The 26,871-nt window shown below is 37.9% G+C and overlaps 2 protein-coding genes across 2 annotated transcripts; one reads left to right on the top strand and one right to left on the bottom strand.

Moving 5' to 3' along the window:
- Positions 1-8,700: 8,700 nt before the first annotated feature.
- On the top strand, positions 8,701-9,635 carry LOC102287269 (olfactory receptor 10G9). The gene is given in 2 exon segments (XM_005904439.2): positions 8,701-8,863; positions 8,866-9,635. Coding segments are annotated over 2 exon segments (933 nt in total).
- Positions 9,636-20,270: 10,635 nt separating this feature from the next.
- Positions 20,271-21,203, bottom strand: LOC102287559 (olfactory receptor 10G4). The gene has a single exon (XM_005904440.2). It carries the CDS (start codon positions 21,201-21,203, stop codon positions 20,271-20,273), a length of 933 nt encoding a protein of 310 aa, XP_005904502.2.
- Between the last annotated feature and the right edge of the window lie 5,668 nt (positions 21,204-26,871).

Here is a 26,871-nt window from a genome sequence, read left to right on the forward strand (position 1 = left end):
TTCTCTACCTGTAGTATGGTTATTAAGCTCTAGCTGTATTACATAAGATCAAAGAAAATTAGCTGCATAATTTTTATTTTATTTTTAAATTTGTTTTGTTTTTAAATAATTCTTCAAAGATTCATTTATTTACTTCACAAGTGTTCTTTCTTATTGAAATATATTTGACATATAACACTGTGTAAATTTAAGGTTTACAGCATGTTGACCTGATGTACTTATATACTATAATTGCTATTGTATCAATAGTTAGCACCTCTATTATGTCACATCTAAATTTGTATTTTAAAATGAAATCAACCCCCCACCCCACACACAGTGTTCTTGAGCTTGATATATTTTTTTTTCTCATTCAAGTTTCAAAACCAAATAAAATGCAATAAATATAGTTCAATGCATCATTTTTTATGGTCAGCCTTCTTTGTTTTCTTTAAAATATCTTTACCTAAACAACTATAATAAAGAATGCCATAGTTATGTATAAATTCAGCTTTTAAAAATGTTTAGAAATTCAGCAGTTTTAAATCACTGTAAAATAGGGTGCAAGAGAGAGTGAGATATAAGATGGGAGTACAAAAGGAGATGATCACTTTTGGGTTCTGTGCAATTTTATGTTGAGAATAAACCATTGTGAGCTTATCTGCAACACTGATGAGGGAATAGGATAACTGAATCCTTCTTTCCTCTTAGGTAAAACTGCAAGCTCCAGAAATACACGAACTTTTCTCAGGAGTGTTCAAATAACAAACACACAGGGAAATATATGCGTGACTTTTAAAAACCTTTAATTAGTCCCTTTCAATTGTTTTTCTGATCATCCAGGAAACTCAAGAGGAATCTTATTCCCTGAGAAAGTGAATCAAGTTATGCTTCTCTGCCTGTCTAGCTATGTGAGTTTCCATTGTCTGCCCTTCAACTAGTGGGGTCCTAGAACAGAAATGAACCACTCCACAAACAACCACAGGTACACCAGCTCTTTGAGTATTAACTTGCAAACAAGTGCCTCGACATAGCATGTAGCAAGTTAAACATTTTGGCAGGGTGAGGGATAAACACAAATGAGTTTTATATTGAAAGGAATCACACAGTGGCGATGAGTTCTTAGAAAAGTAGATTTCTCTCATTTCCTCTTGCTCTTGCTTTCCTTCCTAAACTTCCATTCAGAGGTAAGATACTTGGGGATTGTTAGACTTCCTTCTAAATGTGGTTATCAAGTCTTTGTCTCTATTTCACTCTCTCTTTTTCCCTTTCTTTCTCTCTTTCTCTCTTTATATACACACACACACACACTCACTGCATACATATGTATGTATATGTTTATACACACAGATATACGTATCTGTATATATACAGTTAGTAATGTGCTGTGCTGTGCTTAGTCTCTCAGTCATATCTGACTGTGACCCCATGGACTGTAGCCTGTCAGGCTCCTCTGTCCATGGGATTCTCCAAGCAAGAATACTGGAGTGGGTTGCCATACTTCTCCTCCAGGGGATCTTCCCTAGTAATAAGGACCTACGAATAGTGACTAAGTTGCTATGGCATGAACATACAAGTTGAACATCAATACTTCTCACTGATACTCCTACTTTAGGTTTCAGGCTGCCTTGCAATTCACCTGATGAAAAATTTCATACTTAATATAAATGTGATTTATCCTGATGATGGGACCCACTGGTGCAGTAGAAATTTAAGAGACATATTTGTTCCTTTTTTGAGTTCTGATATCTGCATAGGTGATTACTGTAATTGTCTCTGTTATTTACTCTTTTATTTGGGCAATATACCTTTAATGTATATTTTTAAAATACATTATATGATATATGCTGGGAAAAATTGAAGGCAGGAGGAGAAGGGAATGACAGAGGATGAGATGGTTGGATGGCATCACTGATGTGATGGACATGAGCTGGAGTAGGCTCTGGGAGTTGGTGATGGACAGGGAAGCCTGGTGTGCTGCAATCCATGGGGTCACAGAGTCAGACAGGACTGAGCGATTGAGCCGAACTGACCTTTAATGTAGCTTAAGGCACTTTGTGTGGCGATAGGATCCATTGTGTATGAGTTTTGCTAAGAGCAGAGAAACTCATTTCTTTCATATTGGTGAGTCTTTCCTTGAAAAACAGTAACAATCTTGAAATCAACTATATTTTGGATTAAATTAAGAACATCTACCTCACTTTTCACTGTACACAATTCCAACTTTTCTTGACATTCATGTAAAAAATAGGTTCCTTTCTCTTATATTGGTTCTGTATTTTTTTGTCACAAGGAGTAGATTTTAAACAAGAATCAGATACTTGATGGAATTGTCTTCTCTTATGAGGGTGTCACTGTGTTTTATGAGTATGAGGAGTGGAAGATGGGGGAGGGATATCATCACTAACAAAGCCAATACTGGAAAACACTTAGATATTTAAGATAGAAATATGCATCAAAATATTAGATGCCAGCCTGTACCCAGTGGATCGTGGTTGTGAGAACACATTTGAAGTTTATGTTCTTAGAACCTCCTAAAGGTTAGACTTCGGGAGACAGTGAAGGACAGGGAAGCCTGCTGTGCTGCAGTCCAGGAGGTTGCAAAGAGTCGGACATGACCGAGAGACTGAACAACAACAACAAACGTTAGTCTAGTCTAAAATTTTAAAGACAAGCATGCAGCCAGCAGTGTTATGAGGGCTGGTATTTTCTGGATCATATGGGAGGTGATAGGGATTCTGTATGGAGTTTAGATTCTTGAACTGCACTGAGGGTATTTCCTACATGAGCAGGTGGTGTGTGTTAATGAAACAGCAGAACTAATCAATACTAGTGATGAAATTTTCCCTTAAGCTGTAGCTTTGAAACTGCAAAGTCTCTATAGCACAAGATTATTTATTTTGTCTCGCTCCTTCTCTGTCTTACAGTCTCTGTCTCTCCATATTATCTATACCTATATGGCTTTTTAAAGCAGGACAACAGTATCATATAATTTGCTATCTATTATTGAGAACTTACAAAGCACTGGGTACTTTGCTAACTACTTTACATTATTTATCTTACTTATCTATTGTATATGGGTTTTACTAAGATCACTGAGGTAGGTGATCTTGTGCCCCATATGAGATTATAAATGAAGCTGACACATTGATTTTCAACTTTGTGAGATCTGAAGTAGAGCACCCAGGTGACCTGACCTAAAGAAAGAATCAAACAGAAAATTTGAATTGTTTTATGGTGCTAAGTAATATATATATATATATATATATATATACACACACACACACACATATATATACATACACACACATATATATAACTAACACCCAATATATATATATATATATATACATACACATATATATATACATACACACACATATATATAACTAACACTAATATATATATATATATATATATTATAAATATATACATAAGCTGATAACTAACATATGATATTATATAACTTTGTGATATATAACTGAATATATATATATATATACACACATATATATATACACATACACACACATATATATAATCAAACAGAAAATATATATATATATATATATTCATACATATATATATATATACATACACACACACACATATATAACACACACACACAATATATATATATATATATTCACACACAAATATATATATATACATTTTTGTTCTATATAACTAACACCCAATATATATATATATATATTCATACACATATATATATACATACACACACATATATATAACTAACACAATATATATATATATATATTCATACACATATATATATACATACACACATATATATATAACTAACACCTAATATATATATACATACACATATATATATACACATACACACACATATATATAAACAACACCAATATATATATATATACATACATATATATATACACATACACACACATATATATAACTAACACATATATATATATATATATATATATATACATATATATATATATACATACACACATATATATAACTAACACCCTATATATATATATATGTATATATATAGAACAAAATATATATATATTTTGTTCTAGAAGGTATGTATGTATATATATATACATACATACATATATATATTTTGGATGTTAGTTATAGAAGGTCTTGAATGAACCATTCAACTTCATCTTCTTCAGCATTACTGGTCAGGGCATAGACTTAGATTACTGTGATATTGAATGGTTTGCCTTGGGAACGAACAGAGATCTTTCTGTCATTTTTGAGATTTCATCCAACTACTGCATTTTGGATTCTTTTGTTGACTAGGATGGCTACTTCATTTCTTCTAAGGGATTCTTATCCACAGTAGTAGATATAATGGTCATCTGAGTTAAATTTATCCACTCCAGTCCATTTTAGTTCACTGATTCTGAAAATGTCAATGTTCACTCTTGCAATCTCCTGTTTGACCACTTCCAATTTGCCTTGATTCATGGACCTAACATTTCAGGTTCCTATGCAATATTGATCTTTACAGTATCGTACTTTACTTTCATCACCAGTCACATTTATAACTAGGTGTTGTTTTTGCTTTGGCTCCATCTCTTCATTCTTTCTGGGTTTATTTCTCCATTGTTTCTCCAGTAGCATACTGGGCACCTACCAACATTTTCATTATAGGGAACTGGAAAACAAAAGTAGGAGGTAAAGAGATACCTGGAATAAGAGACAAATTTGGCCTTGGAATACAAAATAAAGGAGGGCAAAGGCTAACAGAGTTTTTCCAAGAGAACTCACTGGTCATGGCAAACACCCTTTTCCAACAACACAAGAGAAGACTATACACATGGACATCACCAGATGGTCAACAGTGAAATCAGATTGATTATATTCTATGCAGTCAAAGATGGAGGAGCTCTATACAGTCAGCAAAAATAAGACTGGGAGCTGACTATGGCTCAGATCATGAACTCCTTACTGCCAAATTCAGACTTAAATTGAAGAAAGTAGGGAAAACCACTAAACCATTCAGGTATGACCTAAATCAAATCCCTTATGATTATACAGTGGAAATAATCAAATCAGGGATTAGATCTGATAGACAGAGTGCCTGAAGAACTATGGATGGAGGTTCATGGCATTATAAAGGGGGCAGTGATCAAGACCATCCCCAAGAAAAAGAAATGCAAAGTCAACATGGTTGTCAGAGGAGGCCTTACAAATAACTGAGAAAGGAGAGAAGCAAAAGGGAACAGAGAAAAAGAAAGATATACCCATTTAAATGAAGAGTTTCAAAGAATAGCATTGAGAGATACCCAATGCAAAGAAATAGAGGAAAACAATAGAATGGGAAAGACTAGAGATCTCTTCAAGAAAATTAGTGACACCAAGGGAAACTTTCATGCAAAGATGGGCTCAATAAAGGACAGAAATGGTATGGACCTAATATAAGCAGAAGATATTAAGACGAGGTGGTAAGAACACACAGAAGAACTATACAAAAAAGATCTTCATGACCCAGATAACCACGATGGTGTAATCACTCACCTAAAGTCAGACATCCTGGAATGTGAAGTCAAGTGGGCCTTAGGAAACATCATTATGAACAAAGCTAGTGGAGGTGATGGAATTCCAGCTGAGCTATTTCAAATCCTAAAAGATAATGCTGTGAAAGTTCTGCCTTCAAATGCCAGCGAATTTGGAAAACTCAGCAGTGGCCACAGGACTGGAAAAGGTCAGTTTTCATTCCAACCCCAAAGAAAGGCAATGTCAAAGAATTCTCAAACTACCGCACAACTGCACTCATCTCAAATGCTAGCAAAACGAAAGTCACTCAGTTGTGTCTGACTCTTTGCAACCCCATGGACTGTATCAGTTCAATTCAGTTCAGTCACTCAGTCGTGTCCAACTCTTTGTGACCTCATGAATCGCAGCACGCCAGGCCTCCCTGTCCATCAGCATCTTCCAGAGTTCACTCAAACTCATGTCCATTGAGTTGGTGATGCCATCCAGCCATCTCATCCTCTGTCGTCCCCTTCTCCTCCTGCTCCCAATCCCTCCCAGCATCAGAGTCTTTTCCAATGAGTCAACTCTTCACATGAGGTGGCCAAAGTACTGGAGTTTCAGCTTTAGCATCATTCCTTCCAAAGAACACCCAGGGCTGATCTTTAGAATGGACTGGTTGGATCTCCTTGCAGTCCAAGGGACTCTCAAGAGTCTTCTCCGACACCACAGTTCAAAAGCATCAAGTCTTCGGTGCTCAGCTTTTTTCACAGTCCAACTCTCACATCCATACATGACCATTGGAAAAACCATAGCCTTGACTAGACAGACCTTTGTTGGCAAAGTAATGTCTCTGCTTTTGAATATGCTATCCAGGTTGGACATAAATTTCCTTCCAAGGAGTAAGCATCTTTTAATTTCATGGCCACAGTCACCATCTGCAGTGATTTTGGAGCCCCCCAAAATAAAGTCTGACACTGTTTCCACTGTTTCCCCATCTATTTTCCATGAAGTGATGGGACGGTATGCCATGGTCTTCGTTTTCTGAATGTTGAGCTTTAAGCCAACTTTTTCACTCTCCTCTTTCACCTTCATCAAGAGGGTCTTTAATTCCTCTTCCTTTTCTGCCATAACGGTGGTGTCATTGCATATCTGAGGTTATTGATATTTTTCCCAGCAATTTTGATTCCAGCTAGTGCTTCTTTCAGCCCAGCGTTTCTCATGATGTACTCTGCATAGAAGTTAAATAAGCAGGGTGACAATATACAGCCTTGACGTACTCCTTTTCCTATTTGGAACCAGTCTGTTGTTCCATGTTGAGTTCTAACTGTTGCTTCCTGACCTGCATATAGGTTTCTCAAGAGGCAGATCAGGTGGTCTGGTATTCCCATCTCTTTCAGAATTTTCCACAGTTTATTGTGATCCACACAGTCACTGTATAGTTCATGGAATTCTCCAAGCCAGAGTACTGTAGTGGGTAGCCTTTCCCTTCTCCAGGGGATCTTCCCAACCCAGTGATCAAACCCAGGTCTCCCACATTGTAGGCAGATTCTTTACCAGCTGAGCCAAAGAGAAGTCCAAGTTTGTAGCCTATCCTTTCTCTGGTGGATCTTCCCCACCTAGGAATCAAACTGGGGTCTCCTGCACTGTAGGCGGATTCTTTACCAATGCTAGGTAAGTAATGCTCAAAATTCTTCAAGTCAGGCTTCAACAGTATGTGAACTGTGAACTTCTAGATGTTCAAGTTGGATTTAGAAAAGGCAGAAGAACCAGAGATCAAATTGCCAACATCCATTGGATCATAGAAAAAACAAGAAAGTTCCAGAAAAACTTCTACTTCTGCTTTATTGACTATACCAAAGCCTTTGACTGTGTGGATCACAATAAATTGTGGAAAATACTTAATGAGATGGAAATACCAGACCATCTTACCTGCCCCCTGAGAAATCTGTTTGCAGGTCAAGAAGCAACAGTTAGAACTGGACATGGAACAACAGACTAGATCCAAATAGGGAAAGGAGTATGTCAAGGCTGCATATTGTCACCCTGCTTATTTAACTTATATGCAGAATACATCATGTGAAATGCCAGGCTGGATGAAGCATAACCTGGAATCAAGTTTTCAGGGAGAAATATCAATAACCTCAGATATGCAGATGACAGCACCCTTATGACAGAAAGTGAAGAAGAACTAAAGAGCCTCTTGATGAAAGTGAAAGAGGAAAGTGAAAAAGTTGGCTTCTAACTCAATATTCAGAAAACGAAGATCATGGCATCTGGTCCCATCACTTGATGGTAAATAGATGGGGAAACAATGGAAACAGTGACAGACTATTTTTTTTTTTTTTTGGCTCCAAAATCACTGCAGATGGTGACTGCAGCCATGAAATTAAAAGAGAGTTGCTCCTTAGAAGAAAAGCTATGACCAACCTAGACAGCATATTAAAAAGCAGAGCCATTACTTTGCCAGCAAAGGTCCATTTAGTTAAGGCTATTGTTTTTCCAGCAGTCATGTATGGATGTGAGTGTTGGACTATAAAGAAAGCTGAGTGCTAAATAATTGATGTTTTTGAACTGTGGTGTTGGAGAAGACTCTTGAAAGTCCCCTGGACTTCAAGAAGATCCAACCAGCCAATCCTAAAGGAAATCAGTCCTGAACATTCATTAGAAGGACTGATGCTGAAGCTGAAACTCCAATACTTTGGCCACCTGATGTGAAGAGCTAACTCATTGGAAAAGACCCTGATGCTGGGAGAGATTGAAAGTGGGAGGAGAAGGGGACGACAGAGGATGAGATGGTTTGATGGCATCAGTGATGCAAGGACATGAGTTTGAGCAAGCTTCAGGAGTTGGTGATGGACAGGGAAGCCTGGTGTGCTGCAATCCATGGGGTCACAAAGATTCAGACATGACTGAGCAATTGAACTGAACTAGCAATATTTAGGATACAACAGTGGAAATTTAAAATTGATTTATCCTATTTTTTTTTTTACATGTATCTGTGTGTTTCTGTCTCTCTGTGTGAGAGAGAGTTAGAGAGGTAAGAGAGGGAGAAGACAGAATCATTCTATCCTTTTTTTCAAAGGCGACTTGTTATAAACAAAGTTGAGTATGATCCTAGAACTATGTAGCATATATGATGCAGTTTTTGTATAGAAAATGGGTTTTCAGTTTTTGATTAAATGCTGGGTGCTCTTGATATTCCCATAGAGAGAAGGAGAGATCAAAAGTGGAGAAATGACAAACATGAGCCTAGTGACAACGTTCATCCTCACGGGCCTTCCCCATGCACCAGAGCTGGACACATTCCTCTTTGGAATCTTCCTGGTGATCTATGTCCTCACTTTGGTGGGGAACCTACTCATCTTGCTGGTGATTATAGTGAATCCTCACCTGCACACCCCATGTACTACTTCCTAACCAACCTGTCCTTCATTGACATGTGGTACTCCACGGTCACTACACCCAAAATGCTGATGACCCTGGTGTCCCCAGAAGGCAGTCCTGTCTCCTTTCCCAGCTGTGTGGCCCAGCTCTACTCTTTCCACTTCCTGGGCAGCACCGAGTGTTTCCTCTACACCGTCATGTCCTATGACCGTTTCCTGGCCATCAGTTACCCACTAAGGTACGCCAGCATGATGAGTGGGAGAACGTGCGCTCTCCTGGCCACAACCACGTGGCTCAGTGGCTCTGTGCACTCTGCTGTCCAGACCACACTGACGTTCCGTTTGCCCTTCTGTGGACCCAACCAGATCCAGCATTACATCTGTGATGCACCAGCCATCCTCAAACTGGCTTGTGCAGACACATCCACCGTGGAGATGGTGATCTTTGTCAACATTGGGGTGGTGGCCTCAGGCTGCTTTCTTCTTATTGTGCTGTCTTACATGTCCATCATCCATTCCATCCTGAAGATCCGCACCTCAGAGGGAAGATGGAGAGCCTTCCAGACCTGTGCCTCCCACTGCACTGTGGTCCTTTGCTTCTTTGGCCCTGGTGTTTTCATTTACCTGAGACCAGGCTCCAAGGAGGTTGTGGACAGGATTGTGGCTGTTTTCTACACTGTGATGACGCCCCTTCTGAACCCTGTGGTCTACACCCTGAGGAACAAGGATGTGAGGAAAGCTCTGCTCAAGCTTAAAGACAAAGTAGTGTACTCAGAAAGCAAATAAGCTATATTATGTAGACACACATATTTAAAAAACTTAGTAATATAATTTAGTCATCAACAAGAAATGTATTACATTTATAGTTCTCAGTATGAAATTTTATCTAAATCAGCTAGTCAGGAATATTTGTTTGACTAATTTTTCTGAGAAAATTTTAAGGCCATATTAGGTTTTTTAAACATGATATTTCAGTTTATTGGGTTTCTTTGGTGGCTCAGGTGGCAAAGAGACTGCCTACAACACAGGAGACCTGGGTTTGATCCCTGGGTCAGGAAGAATCCCTGGAGAAGAGAATGACTATCCACTCTAGTATTCTTGCCTGGAGAATTCCTGGACAGAGGAGTCTGTCACACTACAGTCTATGGGGTCAAAAACAGTCAGACATGACAGACCAACTAACATGTTAACACACTTTCACACTTCCAGTTTATTAATTTAGTGAAACCAAGGCACGTATCATATTATCTTAAACTGCATAGTTCCTTGCAATGTAATTTGATTTGACCTTTTCTATTGAATATCATTTTAAAAATTTGTTGGAGTGTATTTAATTTCTAATAATATGTTAATTTAAGGCATAGAGCATAGCAATTCAGTTATACATATACATATATTCATCCTTTTTCAGATTCTTTTCCTAGGGAGGTTATTATAGGATGCTGAGTGGGGTTCCTTGTGCTGTATCATAGGTCCTTATTCATTATCTATTTTATATATAGTTGTATATGAATGGACTGGTTCCCAATTGGGAAAGAAATACATCAAGGCTGTATATTGTCACCCTGCTTATTTAACTTATATGCTGAGTAAATCATGTGAAATGCCAGGCTGGATGAAACACAAGCTGGAATCAAGATTGCCGGGAGAATTATCAATAACCTCAGGCATGCAGATGACACCACCCTTATGGCAGAAAGCGAATAGGAACTGAAGAGCCTCTTGATGGAAGTGAAAGAGGAGAGTGAAAAAGCTGGCTTAAACCTCAACATTCAAAAAACTAAGATCATGGCATCCAGTCTGATCACTTCATGGTAAATAGATAGGGAAACAATGGAAACAGTGACAGACCTTTATTTTCTTGGGCTCCAAATCACTGAAGATGTTGACTGCAGTCATAAAATTAAAAGACGCTTACTCCTTGGAAGAAAAGCTATGACCATTCTAGACAGCATATTAAAAAGAAGAGACATTACTTTGCCAACAAAGGTCCATCTAGTCAAAGCTATGGTTCTTCCGATAGTCATGTATGGATGTGAGAGTTGGACTGTGAAGAAGGCTGAGTGCTGAAGAATTGATGCTTTTGAACTGTGGTGTTGGAGAAGACTGTTGAGAGTCCCTTAGAATGCAAGGAGATCAAGCCAGTCCATCCTAAAGAAAATAAGTCCTGAATATTCATTGAAAGGACTGATGCTGAAGCTGAAACTCCAATACTTTGGCTACCTGATGCAAAGAACTGACTCATTGGAAAAGACCCTGATGCTGGGAAAGATTGAAGGCGGGAGGAGAAGGGGACGACAGAGGGTGAGATGGTTGGATAGCATCACTGACCTGATAGGCGTGAGTTTGAGTAGGCTCCAGGAGTTGGTGAAGGACAGGGAAGCCTGGTGTGCTGCAGTCCATGGGGTTGCAAAGAGTTGGACATGACTGAGTGACTGAACTGAACTGATATTAATGTTAATCCCAGGCTACTAACTATTATCTCTCACCCCACCTTGTTTCCCCTTTGGTAACTATAAAGTTTGTTTTTGGAATCTGTGAGTCTGTTTCTGTTTTGTAAATAAGTTCATTTATATAATTAAAAAATATATAAAAATACCACTTTCTCTATCCATGCCTCTGTGGACATTTAGGTTGATACTATGTCTTGGATATTCTAAAATAGTGTTGCTATGAACATTGTAGTGTCCGTATCTTTTCAAATTATGGTTTTTCTCTGGATATATGCACAGGAAGGGATTACTAGGTCATGCGATGTTTCTATTTTTACTATTTTAAGGAGTTCCATACTGTTCACCATAGAGGCTGTGACAATTCACATTCTCACAAATAGTGTACAAGGTTTCTCTCTTCTCCACAGCCTCTCCAGCATTTTTACATTAAAAAATTATTTGTAGATTTTTTATTAGAGATGGCATCTTTTTATGACCAGTGTGAGGGTTAGAATAATAATTCATTGTTCAGTGAGAAGATCCCTTGAGAAGGAAGGAAGTAGCAACCCTTCCAGTATTTGCAATTCTCCCATAAAAAAAAGCCTTATTAGTGATGTTGATACATCTTTTTATGCAGCATTTTTTGGCACTCTGATCTTTTGCTAATTTTTTGATTTGAGTTGCTGTTGTTTTTTTTTTCTCTAATTTTATTTTATTTTTAAACTTCCCATAATTGTATTAGTTTTGCCAAATATCAAAATGAATAGTGGTTAGAATCTGCCTGCCAATGTGGGAGATGCCGGAGATGTGGGTTCAGTCCCTGGGCATAGAAGATCCCTTGGAGAAGGAAGTGGCAACCCTTTCCAGTATTCTTGCCTAGATAATCCCATGGAAAAAAGAGCCTGGCAGGCTACAATTCACGAGGCTGCAAAGAGTTGGATACAACTGAGTGACTGAGAATGCAGCATGCAGGCCTTCCTTTGAGAAACGTGTATTTAGATCTTTTGCTAATTTTTTGATTGAGTTGCTGTTGTGTTTTTGAGAGAGTTGCTTTGAATATTTTAGATATGAATCACAGAGTTGCTTGCATATTTTAGATATGAATCCTTTGACAACCGCTTCATTGGCAAGTATTTTCTCCCATTCCATGGCTTGTCTTTTTGTTTTGTTTATAGTTTTCTCTGCTGTGCAAATGCTTTTAGTAAAATTAGGTCCTATTTGTTTATTTTTGCTTTTATTTTCATTAATCTAGTAGGTGAATAGGAAAGCTACTTCTGCAATTTATGTCTGAGTGTTCTGCCTATATTTTCCTCTAAGAGTTTTGTAGTGTCCAGCCTTATATTTGGGTTTTTGAACCATTTTTACTTTATTTTTGTGTTAGAGAGTGTTCCAAACTAGTTCTTTTACATGTAGCTTTACAGTATTCCCAGAACCACTTATGAAGAGACTGTCTTTTCTCTACTGTATATTCTTGCCTCCTTTGTCATAGATTACTTGGCCTTATTTGTGTGGATTTATTTCTGGGCTTTAGATCTGGTTCCACTGGTCTAAATTTAAGTTTTTGTGTAGTACTGTACTGTTTTGATTACTGTAGCTTTGTATTATAGTCTGAAGTCAAGGAGCCTGATACTTCCATCTTCACTTATCTTTGTCAGGATTGGTTTGGTTCTTCAGAGTCTTTTCTGTTTCCTTATAACTTAAATACTTTTTTACTCTAGTTTTGTGAAAAATGTCATTGGTCATTTGATAGGGATTGCTAAGAATCTGTAGATTGCCTTTTGACATATAACATTAGTAATGGGTGTACAAAATAATATTTCAATATTTGTATATATTGCAAAATACCACAGTAAGTCTAGTTAACATTTGTCAAAATTCATAGTGACAATTTTTTTCTTTTGTAAGAACTTTTAAGATCTGTTCTTTAGCAACTTTCAAATATATAATAGAATGTTATTAAGTATGATCACCACATTGTTTGTGCTGTCCCATGACTTATTTATTTAATAACTGGAAGTTTTCACCTTTTGACCCCCTTCATTAATTTTGCTCACTCTCTATCACCTGCCACTACCATATTCAGTTCAGTCGCTCAGTCATGTCTGACTCTTTGCCGACCCCATGAATCGCAGCACGCCAGGCCTCCCTGTCCATCACCAACTTCTGGAGTTCACTCAGACTCATGGCCATCAAGTCAGTGATGCCATCCAGCATCTCATCCTCTGTCGTCCCCTGCTCGTCCTGCCCCCAATCCCTCCCAGCCTCAGAGTCTTTTCCAATGAGTCAACTCTTCGCATGAGGTGGCCAAAGTACTGGAGTTTCAGCTTTAGCATCATTCCTTCCAAAGAAATCCCAGGGCTGATCTCCTTCAGAATGGACTGGTTGGATCTCCTTGCAGTCCAAGGGACTCTCAAGAGTCTTCTCCAACACCACAGTTCAAAAGCATCAATTCTTCGGCGCTCAGCCTTCTTCACAGTCCAACTCTCACATCCATACACGACCACAGGAAAAACCATAGCCTTGAGTCCTCTAGTCAAGGCTAGATGGACCTTTGCTGGCAAAGTAATGTCTCTGCTTTTGAATATGCTATCTAGGTTGGACATAACTTTCCTTCCAAGGAGTAAGCGTCTTTTAATTTCATGGCTGCAGTCACCATCTGCAGTGATTTTGACATTAGCAATCACTATTCTGTTTTTTATATCTATAAACTTGACTATTTGTTGTTGTTGCTGATTCCACATACATGTGTGATCATAAGATATTTATCTTTGACTTAGTTCACTTAACTTAATGTCCTCAAGGTCTGTTCATGTTGTCACAAATGGCAGGATTGCCTTCTTTCTCATTGGTAATTTATATTAAATATCCCATTATATATATATGTGTGTGTGTGTGTGTACACATATATACACACATATATATAGTGTGGTGAGATATATCTATATCTATATCTATCTATCACAGTCAAGAATGAAAGATAAGGTATTCCCTACAGTAACAATATAAGCATTGTACTCTGAATATTTTTCCTAGCCTTCCTCAAATGGATCCATGTTCTTTCCATAGAGTAACTAGTGAAGGAAAATACCACACCATTTTAAATTTCTTAAATTTTGGCTTTGCAAGCTGATAAATGGAGAGCTGAACCAAGTCTACCTTGGAAAAATACTTTACCCTGCAATTAGTTCCTAGTTCATAAGCGTGGAGTAGGAATTGATATCTCAGCATCTGAGAGAGTCTTCTTGTTGGTTTTCTGACCCTGGAGTAAGTAGGAGCTGTTCTAGACCATGTGGAAGCCCTTGGTCTTCCCACTTTGAAGAAGAGTCATAAAAACTTTTGTTTTTGAGGAGACTCACAGAGGTTAATAGTACTATCAAAAATTAGAAAGATTCAGGATGAAAATTTTGATTACATTCCTGTTTAACTCTACAGGTGCAGAATGATACAGAATCATAGATTTAATGGTATAGTGACTAAAGTCACAGCTCCTGATCTAGATGTGGTCTGCTTAGTGTGTGTTAGGACAGCCACGAGTAAGGTGATCTCTAGCTGTTAATCACTTCTAATTTGTGAAAATTTCCAAAACACAATCTCATGCATAAAAATTTTCATATACATAATAGTTACATGCATAGCACACATATTTCATAATGCTAAAATGAGATATGTGTGAACATGATCCAGTTCGAAACAAAATGTTGCGTGAACCCCTGGAGCATCCTTTGTGATTTTCTCCCATAGCAATCTCTTCTCTTGGTATGAGAGATAACAACTACCCTGACATTACTGTTAGCACTCCCATTGATTTTCTTTTACCAGTAAGTTTACCAACTATGTTTCATTCCTGTTTTGAACTCATATAAATGGAACCATGCAGCAGCATTTTAACCTAAAAATATCTGTTTAAAAGATTTGACTTTGGTGTCTGTAGTTACTTAAAATTTTAAAAAATTCTGTAGTATCTGTTTTATGAATAAGACTTTTTTTTCCTCTGCTTTTCTGTACTTCCTCTCTCTTCTTTTCAAACTGAACAACAATGTGAAAACATCAGATAATATCTTCTGAACAATAGTTTTTTTTCCTAAAGAAGTTCTCTTGATAATTTTTGCAAGGCAGGTCTGTTGGCAACAAATTTGTTTGTCTGAGAAAGTCATTATTTTACTTTCAAGTTGGAGGATAATAGTATTGGGTTTAGAAGTTCAACATGATAATTTTTTTTATCACCTTTTAAATATTTCACTCCACTCTTTTCTTGATTGCATGGTTTCTAATCATATTTCCTCTGAAATTCAGAGTGGTTTATGCATTTTGAATCCTAGGTCCTTGTCAAATTGATATTTTGAGCTTATTTCTCTCATTCTATGTGCTGTTTTTTTAGCTTCTTCATGATGTCTTTGGGAGGATGTCTTATTTTGAGCAGTGTGGAAAGTTGAGGAACCTGACACTTTCTGATTAATAAGGAAATCCTCTCTATTAAGTATAGCATCTTAATTGACTTATTTTTTTTTTGAAATATAAAACAATCATAATTTTGATAATTATATTTTTATTACAGTGTTGCAATGTACTTTTATTACAAAGTTTCAATTGCCCATTGGGTAACTGAAGATCAGCTATTAGTATACATATATCCCCTCCTTCTTGAGCCTCCATCCCACCAGCGCCCCATACCACCCCTCTAGGTCATCACAGAGCACCGAGCTGAGTTCCCTGTGTTATACAACAGGTTCCAACTAGCTATCTGTTTCATACATGTCGGTGAACCAATGCTTCTTTCTTGATTCTTCCCACCCCTCCTTCCCCCACTGTGTCCACATGTCCATTCTCTACATCTGAGTCTCTATTCCTACCCCGAAAATAGTCACATCTGCACCATCCTTCCAGATTTCATGTCCAACTCTTTACAGCCCTATGGACTATATATATATATGCACTAATATATAGTATTTGTATTTTTCTTTCTGACTTACTTCACTGTGTATGACAGCCTTTAGGTCCATCCACATCACTACAAATGACCCGTTTTTTTCTCCTTTGCATGGATGAGTAATATTCCATTGTATATATGCATCACAACTTCTTCATCCATTCATCTGTCAATGGACATTTAGGTTGCTTCTGTTTCCTGGCTATTGTAAATAGTGCTACAATGGATATTGGGGTACATGGGTTTTTTTGAATTATGGTTTTCTCAGTATATATGCCCAGTAGTGGAATTTCTTGCAATACCTGCCGTCTTATTTGGGATTCTCTTACCTCGGACGTGGGGTATCTCTTCATGGCTGCTCCAGCAAAGCACAGTCGCTGCTCCTTACCTTGGACGAGATTGCCCCTCCTGACCTTGAATGTGGAGTAGCTCCTCTCAGCCCTCCTGCATTGGCGCAGCCGCCTGTAAGAGAAACCCAAGTGAGATGGTTGCGAGAGGGCATCAGAGGGCAGACACACTGAAACCACAATCACAGAAAACTAGCCAGTCTGTTCATATGGACCACAGCCTTGTCTAACTCAATGAAACTAAGCCATGCCATGTGGGGCCACCCAAGATGGACGGGTCATGGTGGAGAGGTATGACAGAATGTGGTCCACTGGAGAAGGGAATGGCAAACCACTTCAGTATTCTTGCCTTGAGAACCTCATGAACAGTATGAAAAGGCAAAATGATAGGATACTGAAGGAGGAACTCTCCAGGTTAGTAAGTGCCCAATATGCTACAGGAGATCAGTGGAGAAATAACTCCAGAAAGAATGAAGGGATGAAGCCAAAGCAAAACAATACCCAGTTGTGGATGTGATTGGTGATACAATCAAGGTCCAATGCTGTAAAGAGCAATATTGCATAGGAACCTGGAATGTTAGGTTCATGAATCAAGGCAAATTGGAAGTGGTCAAACAGGAGATGGCAAGAGTGAATGTCGACATTCTAGGAATCAGCGAACTAAAATGGACTGGAATGGGTGAATTTAACTCAGATGACCATTATTTCTACTACTGCGGGCAGGAATCCTTTAGAAGAAATGAAGTAGCCATCATGGTCAACCAAAGAGTCCAAAATGCAGCATACTTTGCTGGGACAATCAGCACATAAGAGGCAAATGTTGAATAAGAGGGAAAAAAGTTTAAATACATGAAATTTGATGCAATAACTTTATCTACTAATGGAAATATCTGACAAACTGAAGTTATTAGGGACTTGAACAAGGAAGGCAGGAACAGCATGTACAGAAAGAGAAGGCCCCTGTTTAGGATTGATATCTAAAATTATGACTGTGCATCAGAAGTTGGGTCCCTCAGTATGTATAAACATACTGGGAAGTGGAAAGAGTCTGTAGCAGGGAGAGCATCTTAAATAAATGATACCAACAATTATGAAGGTGGAATACTACAAAAAAAGACAATATTTTTCCTTGAGAAGTCCACACCTTAATGTGAAGCTCACAAATATATAGTGTTATAAAGCACTTAGAATCTAAGTCAGGCAGAGTTAGGGTAGCTAAGGTGCTTTTCATAGTATATGGGGGAAATACGTTTTTTTTTTTTAAAACCTTCATTTGATATATAAACTACACACAACTGTACAAAATTCTCTTCTTTGTTGCTTCAGTGATTATTGATGTTAACTGATGTTTTGTCCTCAAAGAATTAAAAGGTTCCTGAAATTATGTTATACCAATACAGAATTTCACTAGAATTTCACTCCATGGGTTTTGATGCTGGGTATTTGGGTGCAGGGCTTCCCTGGGGGCTTAGATGGTAAAGCATCTGCCTGCAATGTGGGAGACCTGGGTTCAATCCCTGGGGCAGGAAGATCCCCTGGAGAAGAAAATGGCAACCCACTTCAGTACTCTTGCCTGGAAAATCCCATGGACAGAGGAGGCTGATAGGTTACAGTCTCTGGTGTTGCAAAGAGTCAGACACAACTGAATGACTTAACTCAACCCATTTGGGATTAAACCTTAACCACATTCCTTACTAACTGTGTGAATTTGAGTAAGAAACCTGATCATCTTCAGTTTTCTACATTAGGTATCAGTAGTACCTATGGCATAGTGTTCATGTAATGATAAGGTCTCTAGTAAAGAATAAATAAGGTGTCTAATATATCCCAAGCTCAATAACATTTATGTTTTTGCCTCTGAATTATTCCAGAATAATTTAATTCCATGTAATTTTAATGTTTCATGAACTTTATTGCAGTTAAATTACTTGAAAACTAGTAAATACAGAATATCAAATTTATTAAAACATTTGGAATAAATGCATTGTCAATAAAGGTGTTAATCATGATACTAATTTATTGTCAGTGATTTAAAGAAAACTACTTACATGCATCTTCACAAATACAGTATTTCTGAAGATGCATGAATCACTAGTCAATCACGAAAATAGTTTGTAAAAGCATTGAACTGAGAATCAGGCTATCTAGCTGGTGGTCCCAGGTTTGAATTTTAAAACTTTAATTAAGAAGCTATTGCATATTGGTACTGCTACTGTCCACAGAGTCACAAAAAGTCAGATGAGACTGAATGACCAATACTTTCACTTCTCAAAGCACTTTTACTTCTACTAACTCATTGAATCCTCCAAATAGTATTGCTAGAGAAGGTCTTTCACAGCTGAAAAACAGAGATACAAAGCATGACTATTTCTAACCTTATTTGAACCAATATTTGCTTTTGTTTACATGCAGTTATAGCACTTCACCCATTGCACGTAGAAGTCCACTTGTATGAGCTGTGTAGCTATGCACTGGGGGGTTTTTAAGGGTGTTTTGTCTTTACTAGGCCTGATTTTTCTAACTTGTGAAAGAAATATGTTGAAATCTCATGATGCCAAGTGATTTAATTACACATTAATTTTTCGACTTTCTTCTAAATAGGAAGCACCCTTGGCTCCAGCCTACAATGTAGGGTGTCCTTGTCCTAGAGCAGGTTGAGGTTTGGTGAATCTGAATTTCCAAGACTCTGAACTATTGAGAGAAGTTGAGAGAAATATTGAAATATTGAGAGAAATATTGAGAGAACAGCATGACCTTCATCACCATCCACAGTGAAATGACCCAGCATAGGATGGTTGTGCTGAATATGAGCATCTGGTCCATTAATACAGGAATTTAAGGTCAGATTATGTGATGGAGACTGGAGGTGTCTGATGGTAGCTTCCTCCTGATCGCACTGACAAAACCTGAGAAACCTCAGGGCTCTATGAAGGTGGTGATGGTTCCAGTCTCTGAAAGGAGCCTCTCAGATCCATAGCTTGGCCTGGCAGACCTACCTGGAGAGACAACAATCCTCTCAGACGTGTGGGACTCTTTCAGTGTGGGAGCACTGACCAGGGTCAAGAGGTCCTGGGAAGTGTGGGGTAGTTACCTTGGGACCTTCATGCAAACACACACACAGGTGTGCACACATGCACACACAGACACAGACACACAGACAGACAGACAGACACACACACAGCCACACACACACACACAAACCTGAGGAGACAGGTGCACAGCTGTATTGATCAGTCAGTGACTCTGATAATTGTTGTTGTTCTTGAGCAGTATCCTCAATTTGTGTGCATAAGACATAAACAAAAAAGTATATTATCAACTTAGGTATATATAAATAGCTCACTATTCTGCATCCAAGATCCAAATTGAATATTCACTCTTTAAAAAGGTAAAAATCATGTTATATGTCAATTATATATGAATACAATTAGAGGACAAGGTAAAATAAACATGTTGCAGAGAAATTACTTCATAGATCAAAATTTAACATGTTTATCATAAATAAAAATTTTGTAATTTTTTCAATTTAAAAAATATCCTTGAAACAAATTTTCCTAAGAAGTTTGGATAAAGTTTAATACTGAGAACTATATACATAAAATATTTCACACTGATAAAATCATATATTGTACTATACTATATTGTATTTCTATGTTTCATTGTACTATTCTATTACTATATTTGTTAAGTGAGCGAGTGTACATTACAGAGATTATTAGCTCTGCAAATACACTATTTTGTCTTTAAGCTTCAACAGAGCTTTCTTCACGTCCTTGTTCCTCAGGGCGTAGACCACAGGGTTCAGAAGGGGTGTCATCACAGTGTAGAAAACAGCCACAATGCTGTCCATAGCCTCCTTGGAGCCTGGTCTCAGGTAAATGAAAACACAGGGAACAAAGAAGCAAAGAACCACAGTGCAGTGGGAGGCACAGGTCTGGAAGGCTCTCCATCTTCCCTCTGAGGTGCGGATCTTCAGGATGGAATGGACGATGGATACGTAGGACAGCACTATCAGGAGAAAGCAGCCTGAGGCCACCACCCCAATGTTGACAAAGATCACCATCTCCACGGTGGACGTGTCTGCACAGGCCAGTTTGAGGATGGGTGGTGCATCGCAGAAGTAATGCTGGATCTGGTTGGGTCCACAGAAGGGCAAACGGAACGTCAGTGTGGTCTGGACAGTAGAGTGAAGAGAGCCACTGAGCCACGTGGTTGTGGCCAGGATGGCGCAAGTCCTCCCACTCATCATGCTGGCATACCTGAGCGGGTAACTGATGGCCAGGAAACGGTCATAGGACATGACGGTGTAGAGGAAGCACTCGGTGCTGCCCAGGAAGTGGAAAGAGTAGAGCTGGGCCACACAGCCAGGAAAGGAGACAGGACTGCCTTCTGGGGACACCAGGGTCATCAGCATTTTGGGCACAGTGACCGTGGAAAACCACATGTCAATGAAGGACAGGTTGGTTAGGAAGTAGTACATGGGGGTGTGCAGGTGGGGATCCACTGTGATCACCAGAAGGATGAGAAGGTTCCCCACCACAGTGAGGACATAGATCACCAGGAAGATTCCAAAGAGAAATGTGTCCAGCTCTGGTGCATGGGGAAGGCCCGTGAGGATGAACGTTGTCACTAGGCTCATATTTGTCATTTCTCCAGGCTTTTGATCTCTCTTTCTCTCTATGGGAATATCAAGAGCATCCAACATTTAATTGAGAACTGAGAACCTATTCTCTATATAGAAATTGCATTATACATGGTAGATAATTCTAAAATTATACTCCGCTTTATTACAAAACTTCTTTGTTTTTTTTTTTTTTTAAAATATAAATTTATTTATTTTAATTGGAGATTAATTACTTTACAATAATTTTATTTTTAATTGGGTGTTAATTACAATGTTGTGATCGTTTCTACATGGAATACCTTCATTATCATCCTCTGTGTCTCTCTCTTTCTCTCTCACACACACAAAATTGAGATATATATATATATATATATATACATATGCAGATGAAAGTACAAGAAATCCATTGCATGTATTTATTAATGCATCATTGTTTTTGTTGTTCAGTCACTAAGTCATGTCTGACTCTTTGTGACCCCATGAACTGCAGCACACGAAGCTTCCCTGTCCTTCACCATCTCCCAGAGTGTGCTCAAACTCATGCCCATTGAGTCAATGATGCTGTCCAACCATCTCATCTTCTGTCATCCCCTTCTCCTCCTGCCCTCAATCTTTGTCAGCATCAGGGTCTCTTCCAATGAGTTAGCTCTTTGCATCAGGTGGCCAGAGTACTGAGGCTTCAATTTCAGCATCACTCCTTCTAGTAAATATCACAAATTTAGTAGCATGCTGCTGCTGCTGCTGCTAAGTCGCTTCAGTTGTGTCCAACTCTGTGCGACCCCATAGACAGTAGCCCACCAGGCTCCCCCATCCCTGGGATTCCCCAGGCAAGAACACTGGAGTGGGTTGCCATTTCTTTCTCCAATGCATGAAAGTGAGAAGTGAAAGTGAAGTCGCTCAGTCGTGTCCAACTCTTAGTGACCCCATGGACTGCAGCCTACCAGGCTCCTCTGTCCATGGGATTTTCCAGGCAAGAGTACTGGAGTGGGGTGCCATTGCCTTCTCCGTTTAGTAGCATAAAACAATTCAAATTTACTGTCTTACAGTTTTTTGAGTAAGTTCAGAGCAGGTTAAGAATCTAAACTCCATCCAGAATCCCTACAACCTCCCATATGACCCAGAAAATGGCAACACTCACAACACTGCTGGCCTCATGCTTGTCTTCTTTTAGATAGTTTTTCATGAGGCCCTGAGAACATAAACTTCATATGTGTTATCCCAACCACAGTCCCTGGGTAGGGACTGGTTTCTAATATAATGATACATATTACTATCTTAAATATATATGTATTCTTTAATGTTGGCTTTGTTAGCGATGACATTTCCCAGCACCGCCCCCATCTTCCACTCCTCATAAATCCAGGTGATACTCCCAGAAGAGAAGATAATTCTGTTAAGTATTTGATTCTTATTTAAAGTTACTACCTGTTACAAGAAAGAGAGAGCCAACATAAGAGAAAAGAGCATATGCCAGCTTGAAGTCAAGAAAAGTTGGAATTGTGTACAATGGAAAGTGAGGCAGAAATGATGTTTGTAACAATGCAATACTGTTGAGGTCAGGGTTATTATGAATTATTTTTTGAGGGAAGACTCACCAAGATAGGAGAATTGGGGATATCTACTCTTAGCAAAGCCTATACAAAATGGATCTGATCTGCAGACAATGTGATTTAAGCTACATTAAAGCTATATTTTTCATATAAGAGAATAAATAATGGAGTCAGAGTTAACCCTATATATGTATAGACAGATATCAGAACTCAAAAAATGGAACAAATGTATCTCTAAAGTTTCTCCTATACCAGGGGGATCCCATCATCAGGATAAATCACAATCAGGTTAGATAACGTATGAAAATTTTCATCAGGTGAATTGCAAGGTAGCCTGAGACCTGAGGCAGGAATATCATTGAGAGGTATGTGTTTGACTTGTCTGTCCATGCAATAGCAACTTAGTTGCTATTCATAGGTCCTTATTACTATTTCATACATACATCTATGTATTTATGTTGTGAACAATGCAGGGCTTAGTGGCACCAACTTCTCACTCAGCCCCTGCACAGTCAAAAATCCATATAAAACTTTGACTTCCCAGAAACTTAATGACCAATAATCTACCACTAACCTTCCCTTACTGATGGCATAGCAATAAATTAACAAATATTTTGTATGTTATATGTACCATATGCTATACTTGTATAATAAACTAAAGAAAAGAAAATGCTATAAAGAAAATTATAAGAAAATACCCTTATTGTACTGTATTTATGGATATTGCAAGTTTATGTCAACTGTTTACAAAGGGAATCACCTGTTTTAGCACTATTTTAATGTTGTCATTTTAGGATGGAAGACACTGTAGGTGTTACTCATATCACTAATATTAGACATCAAAATGAAAAGATAAGTGAAAAAGAAATTCACATTTATTTACAGCTATAACAATTCATGCATTGATAATGAAGATGTAGTTAAATGATTGCCTCAAGGTAGCCTAGTTCATACACTAATGAATGAATTGTTAGAAAACTCCTATGCGATACAGTATTACAGCTATATTCATTGTACAATATTAACAACATTGTTACTTAAAAAAAAAACCATATATCTGTGATGATAGGCTAATGTAGTTTCTTCCATTATGATGAAGGGAGGCATTCTGTATGGGAATGTAACTCTTTGAAAGTAAAGTTGTAAAATGGCACAAAAGCTAACACAATATTAGTTTTATGTTAAATGTCACTCATCTTTGCCTCTTTAAGGATATACTAGTATCTCCATATGTTTTACGTATTCATGACATACCTAACAGTTTCTTAATTTTTTTGATATTTCTAGGCTATGATTTCTAGGTGATTTTTTTCAAATTGTTGCAATCTCTAAGAACTTTCCAATATATTTATTCAAAAACTCTGTAAATGGATGAGTGTTCAAACTTGTTTTATTCAAGGTTCAACCATATGTGTGTGTGTGTGTGTATACATATATGAGAGAGACTTGATGACTACATTTAGATGGAAGTCTAACAATCCCCAAGTAACTTAACTCTGAATAAGTTTAAGAAGGGAAACAAGAGGAAATAAGAGAAATACACCTTTCTAAGAACTCACCTTCTAGTATGTGATTCATTTCAGTATAAAACTGATCTGTGCTTTTGGTTGTTGTTGTTTATACCAAAATCTTACTTCCTACATGCTATGTTGAGATACTTGTTTGCAGGTTACAACTAAAGGAACACACGCTCCTGCAATTGCTCAGTGAGAAGAGTGCTTGATTTCTGTTCAAGAACCCCACTAGTTTAAATGCAGAGAATGGGAACTAACACAGCTGGATGGGTAGGAGATTATCTTGATTTAGTGTCTCAAGGGATAGGATTACTCTTGAGTCTTCAGGTTCCCTTGATAAGCAGAGGAACAACAGAAAGATTAATAAAAGGTTTTTAATAATCATGCATATTTCTCCTATGTGCTGGTTACTTGAATCATCTTGAGAAGAGTTCATGTCTTTCAGAAACTAATATTTATACCTAAGAAGAAAGAAGGATCCAGTTACCCATCCCCTCAAAGGGGATGCAGGTAGACTTGTAACTGCTTTCTCTGAACTTAAAATGGTCCAGAAATTATAACTCTCATCACCTGCTGCCATTCTCCATCTCACTTTCTCTCTTCCACCATCTTCTTCAGGTGGCTTAAAACATCTACATTTCCAAAGATTTTTTATTATTTAAAATTTTAGAGAGACTTTTCCTATAGAAATACCTAAAGATAATTATTTCCAAGTTGATAACAATAATAAGATTTTATTGCTGACACATGTTTTATGGTGGCATGACAACTAAAAGCCAACAGAATATCCCTAAGGAGGAATGGGTGAACAAAATATGCTACATTATAAAATATCAAGCAGCTATATAAAAGATTGTAACAACAGCAGTTAACTTTGTAGGGTTTTCATGAGATATTTTCATGGGGGCATATATGATGCACATAGTGTAGATAACACTGTGCCATTTTTGTAAAGAAAACAATGACAGTTTATATATTATAAAAGTATTGATAAAGGAGCAGAAAATATAATTATTAAACTAATCTGGGGTTGAGGGGTGGGAGTGAAGGAAAACTAAAAAAAATGCAAAAATAATAATATAGCATATATGATATAATGTAATTGTATTTAAATTATATACATTATCATATGCATAAGGAAACCAGAAAATATAAGAATTAGATATTGATTTACTGATTGAAGAGTGGCCCATAATATAATTTTTAAGTGAAAGAAAGAAGGGTAAACAAAATTTTATGTGTCAGCTAAAGCATACCATTATACTTTCTCATACACACTCACACGTAACAACCCAGAAAAGCCAAAGAACCAAACTTGTAAAAGGAATAGGAAACTGGTAGAATTATTGCAAAATCATGCCAATGAATATCTGGTGAGGGTCCACTGCTATCTCCATGCAGTTTAGCCCCACAGAGGGTCACCACAAACGTAAACCTCCTAAAGCATGGCTGGCATGAAGTCAGTCCTGCCTTTCAAAACCAGATGTTGCCAGTGCTATCACTGCATCATCCAAATTCATTCTCCCTTATATGTGCTTGTTATTGTTGCTTGCTTCTGATCCAAAGTCAAGGTTGATAAATTCTGTTGTTCAAGGCTAGATCCCATACCCATGTTCTGTATTTGCTATGAAAGTGAAAGTCACTCAGTCATGTCCGACTCTTTGCTACCCTATGGACTATACAGCCCATGGAATTCTCCAGGCCAGAACACTTGAGTGGGTAGCCAGTCCATTCTCCAGGGGATCTTCCCAGCCCAGGGATCGAATCCAGGTCTCCCACATTGCAGGCAGATTCTTTACCAGCTGAGCAACCAGGGAAGCCCAGGAATACTGGAGTGGGGAGCCATTCCCTTCTACAGGGGATCTTCCCACCCAGGAATCAAACCGGGGTCTCCTGCACTGCAGGCGGATTCTTTACCAGCTGAGCTACATGAATGGGAAACTATCTGGTATTTTGGCTTCTATAGCAGAAAGCAGTGCCACATACACAGAGAGTATAGAAGATACACAGCCAAAATATATGAATAAGCAAATACATCAATAACAATCCATGACAGTTCACCACAAAGATCACATACAAGTTGTAAACATACTACCCCTTGGATTTATACACACACAATATCAGCACCTAAAACAACGCAAGTTAATTCCTCATGTCACTCCTCTCAGAGAAAATGTCATGCTAATATATCACCGTTTATTTCATACAGATCAAATCTGGAGTCTCAAAAAATGTATAGATGCATTTTGTCCATAAATCACAAAACGTGACACATGGATAAAATAATAAAGTTATCATGAACCTGTCTTATATGTGACAATGGAGTGAATGGAGGGGAGAAAATTAAAACACAAAAATAAATATACACTGAAACAATGCAGAAAACACATGGAGAAGGTTGGATACTGATTTCCCAAATGGTTAGGAGGTAACAGCTAATATTCATGACACTCTCTTCTTCAACATTTTATTATCAGGAAATTCAACATGCCAGTGTTGCCAAAAAGATGAATCAAACCATTATTTCTGCAACACACAAACATGTTTGAGCTCACTAAATTAGGTTACAGTCATTTGCTATTAATTTTTCCTTCTGGATATAGTCAAATGCAGAGGCATCCCATGGAG

Source organism: Bos mutus, chromosome 29 (genome assembly GCF_027580195.1).
Source record: "Bos mutus isolate GX-2022 chromosome 29, NWIPB_WYAK_1.1, whole genome shotgun sequence".
NCBI classification, from domain to species: Eukaryota; Metazoa; Chordata; class Mammalia; order Artiodactyla; family Bovidae; genus Bos; species Bos mutus.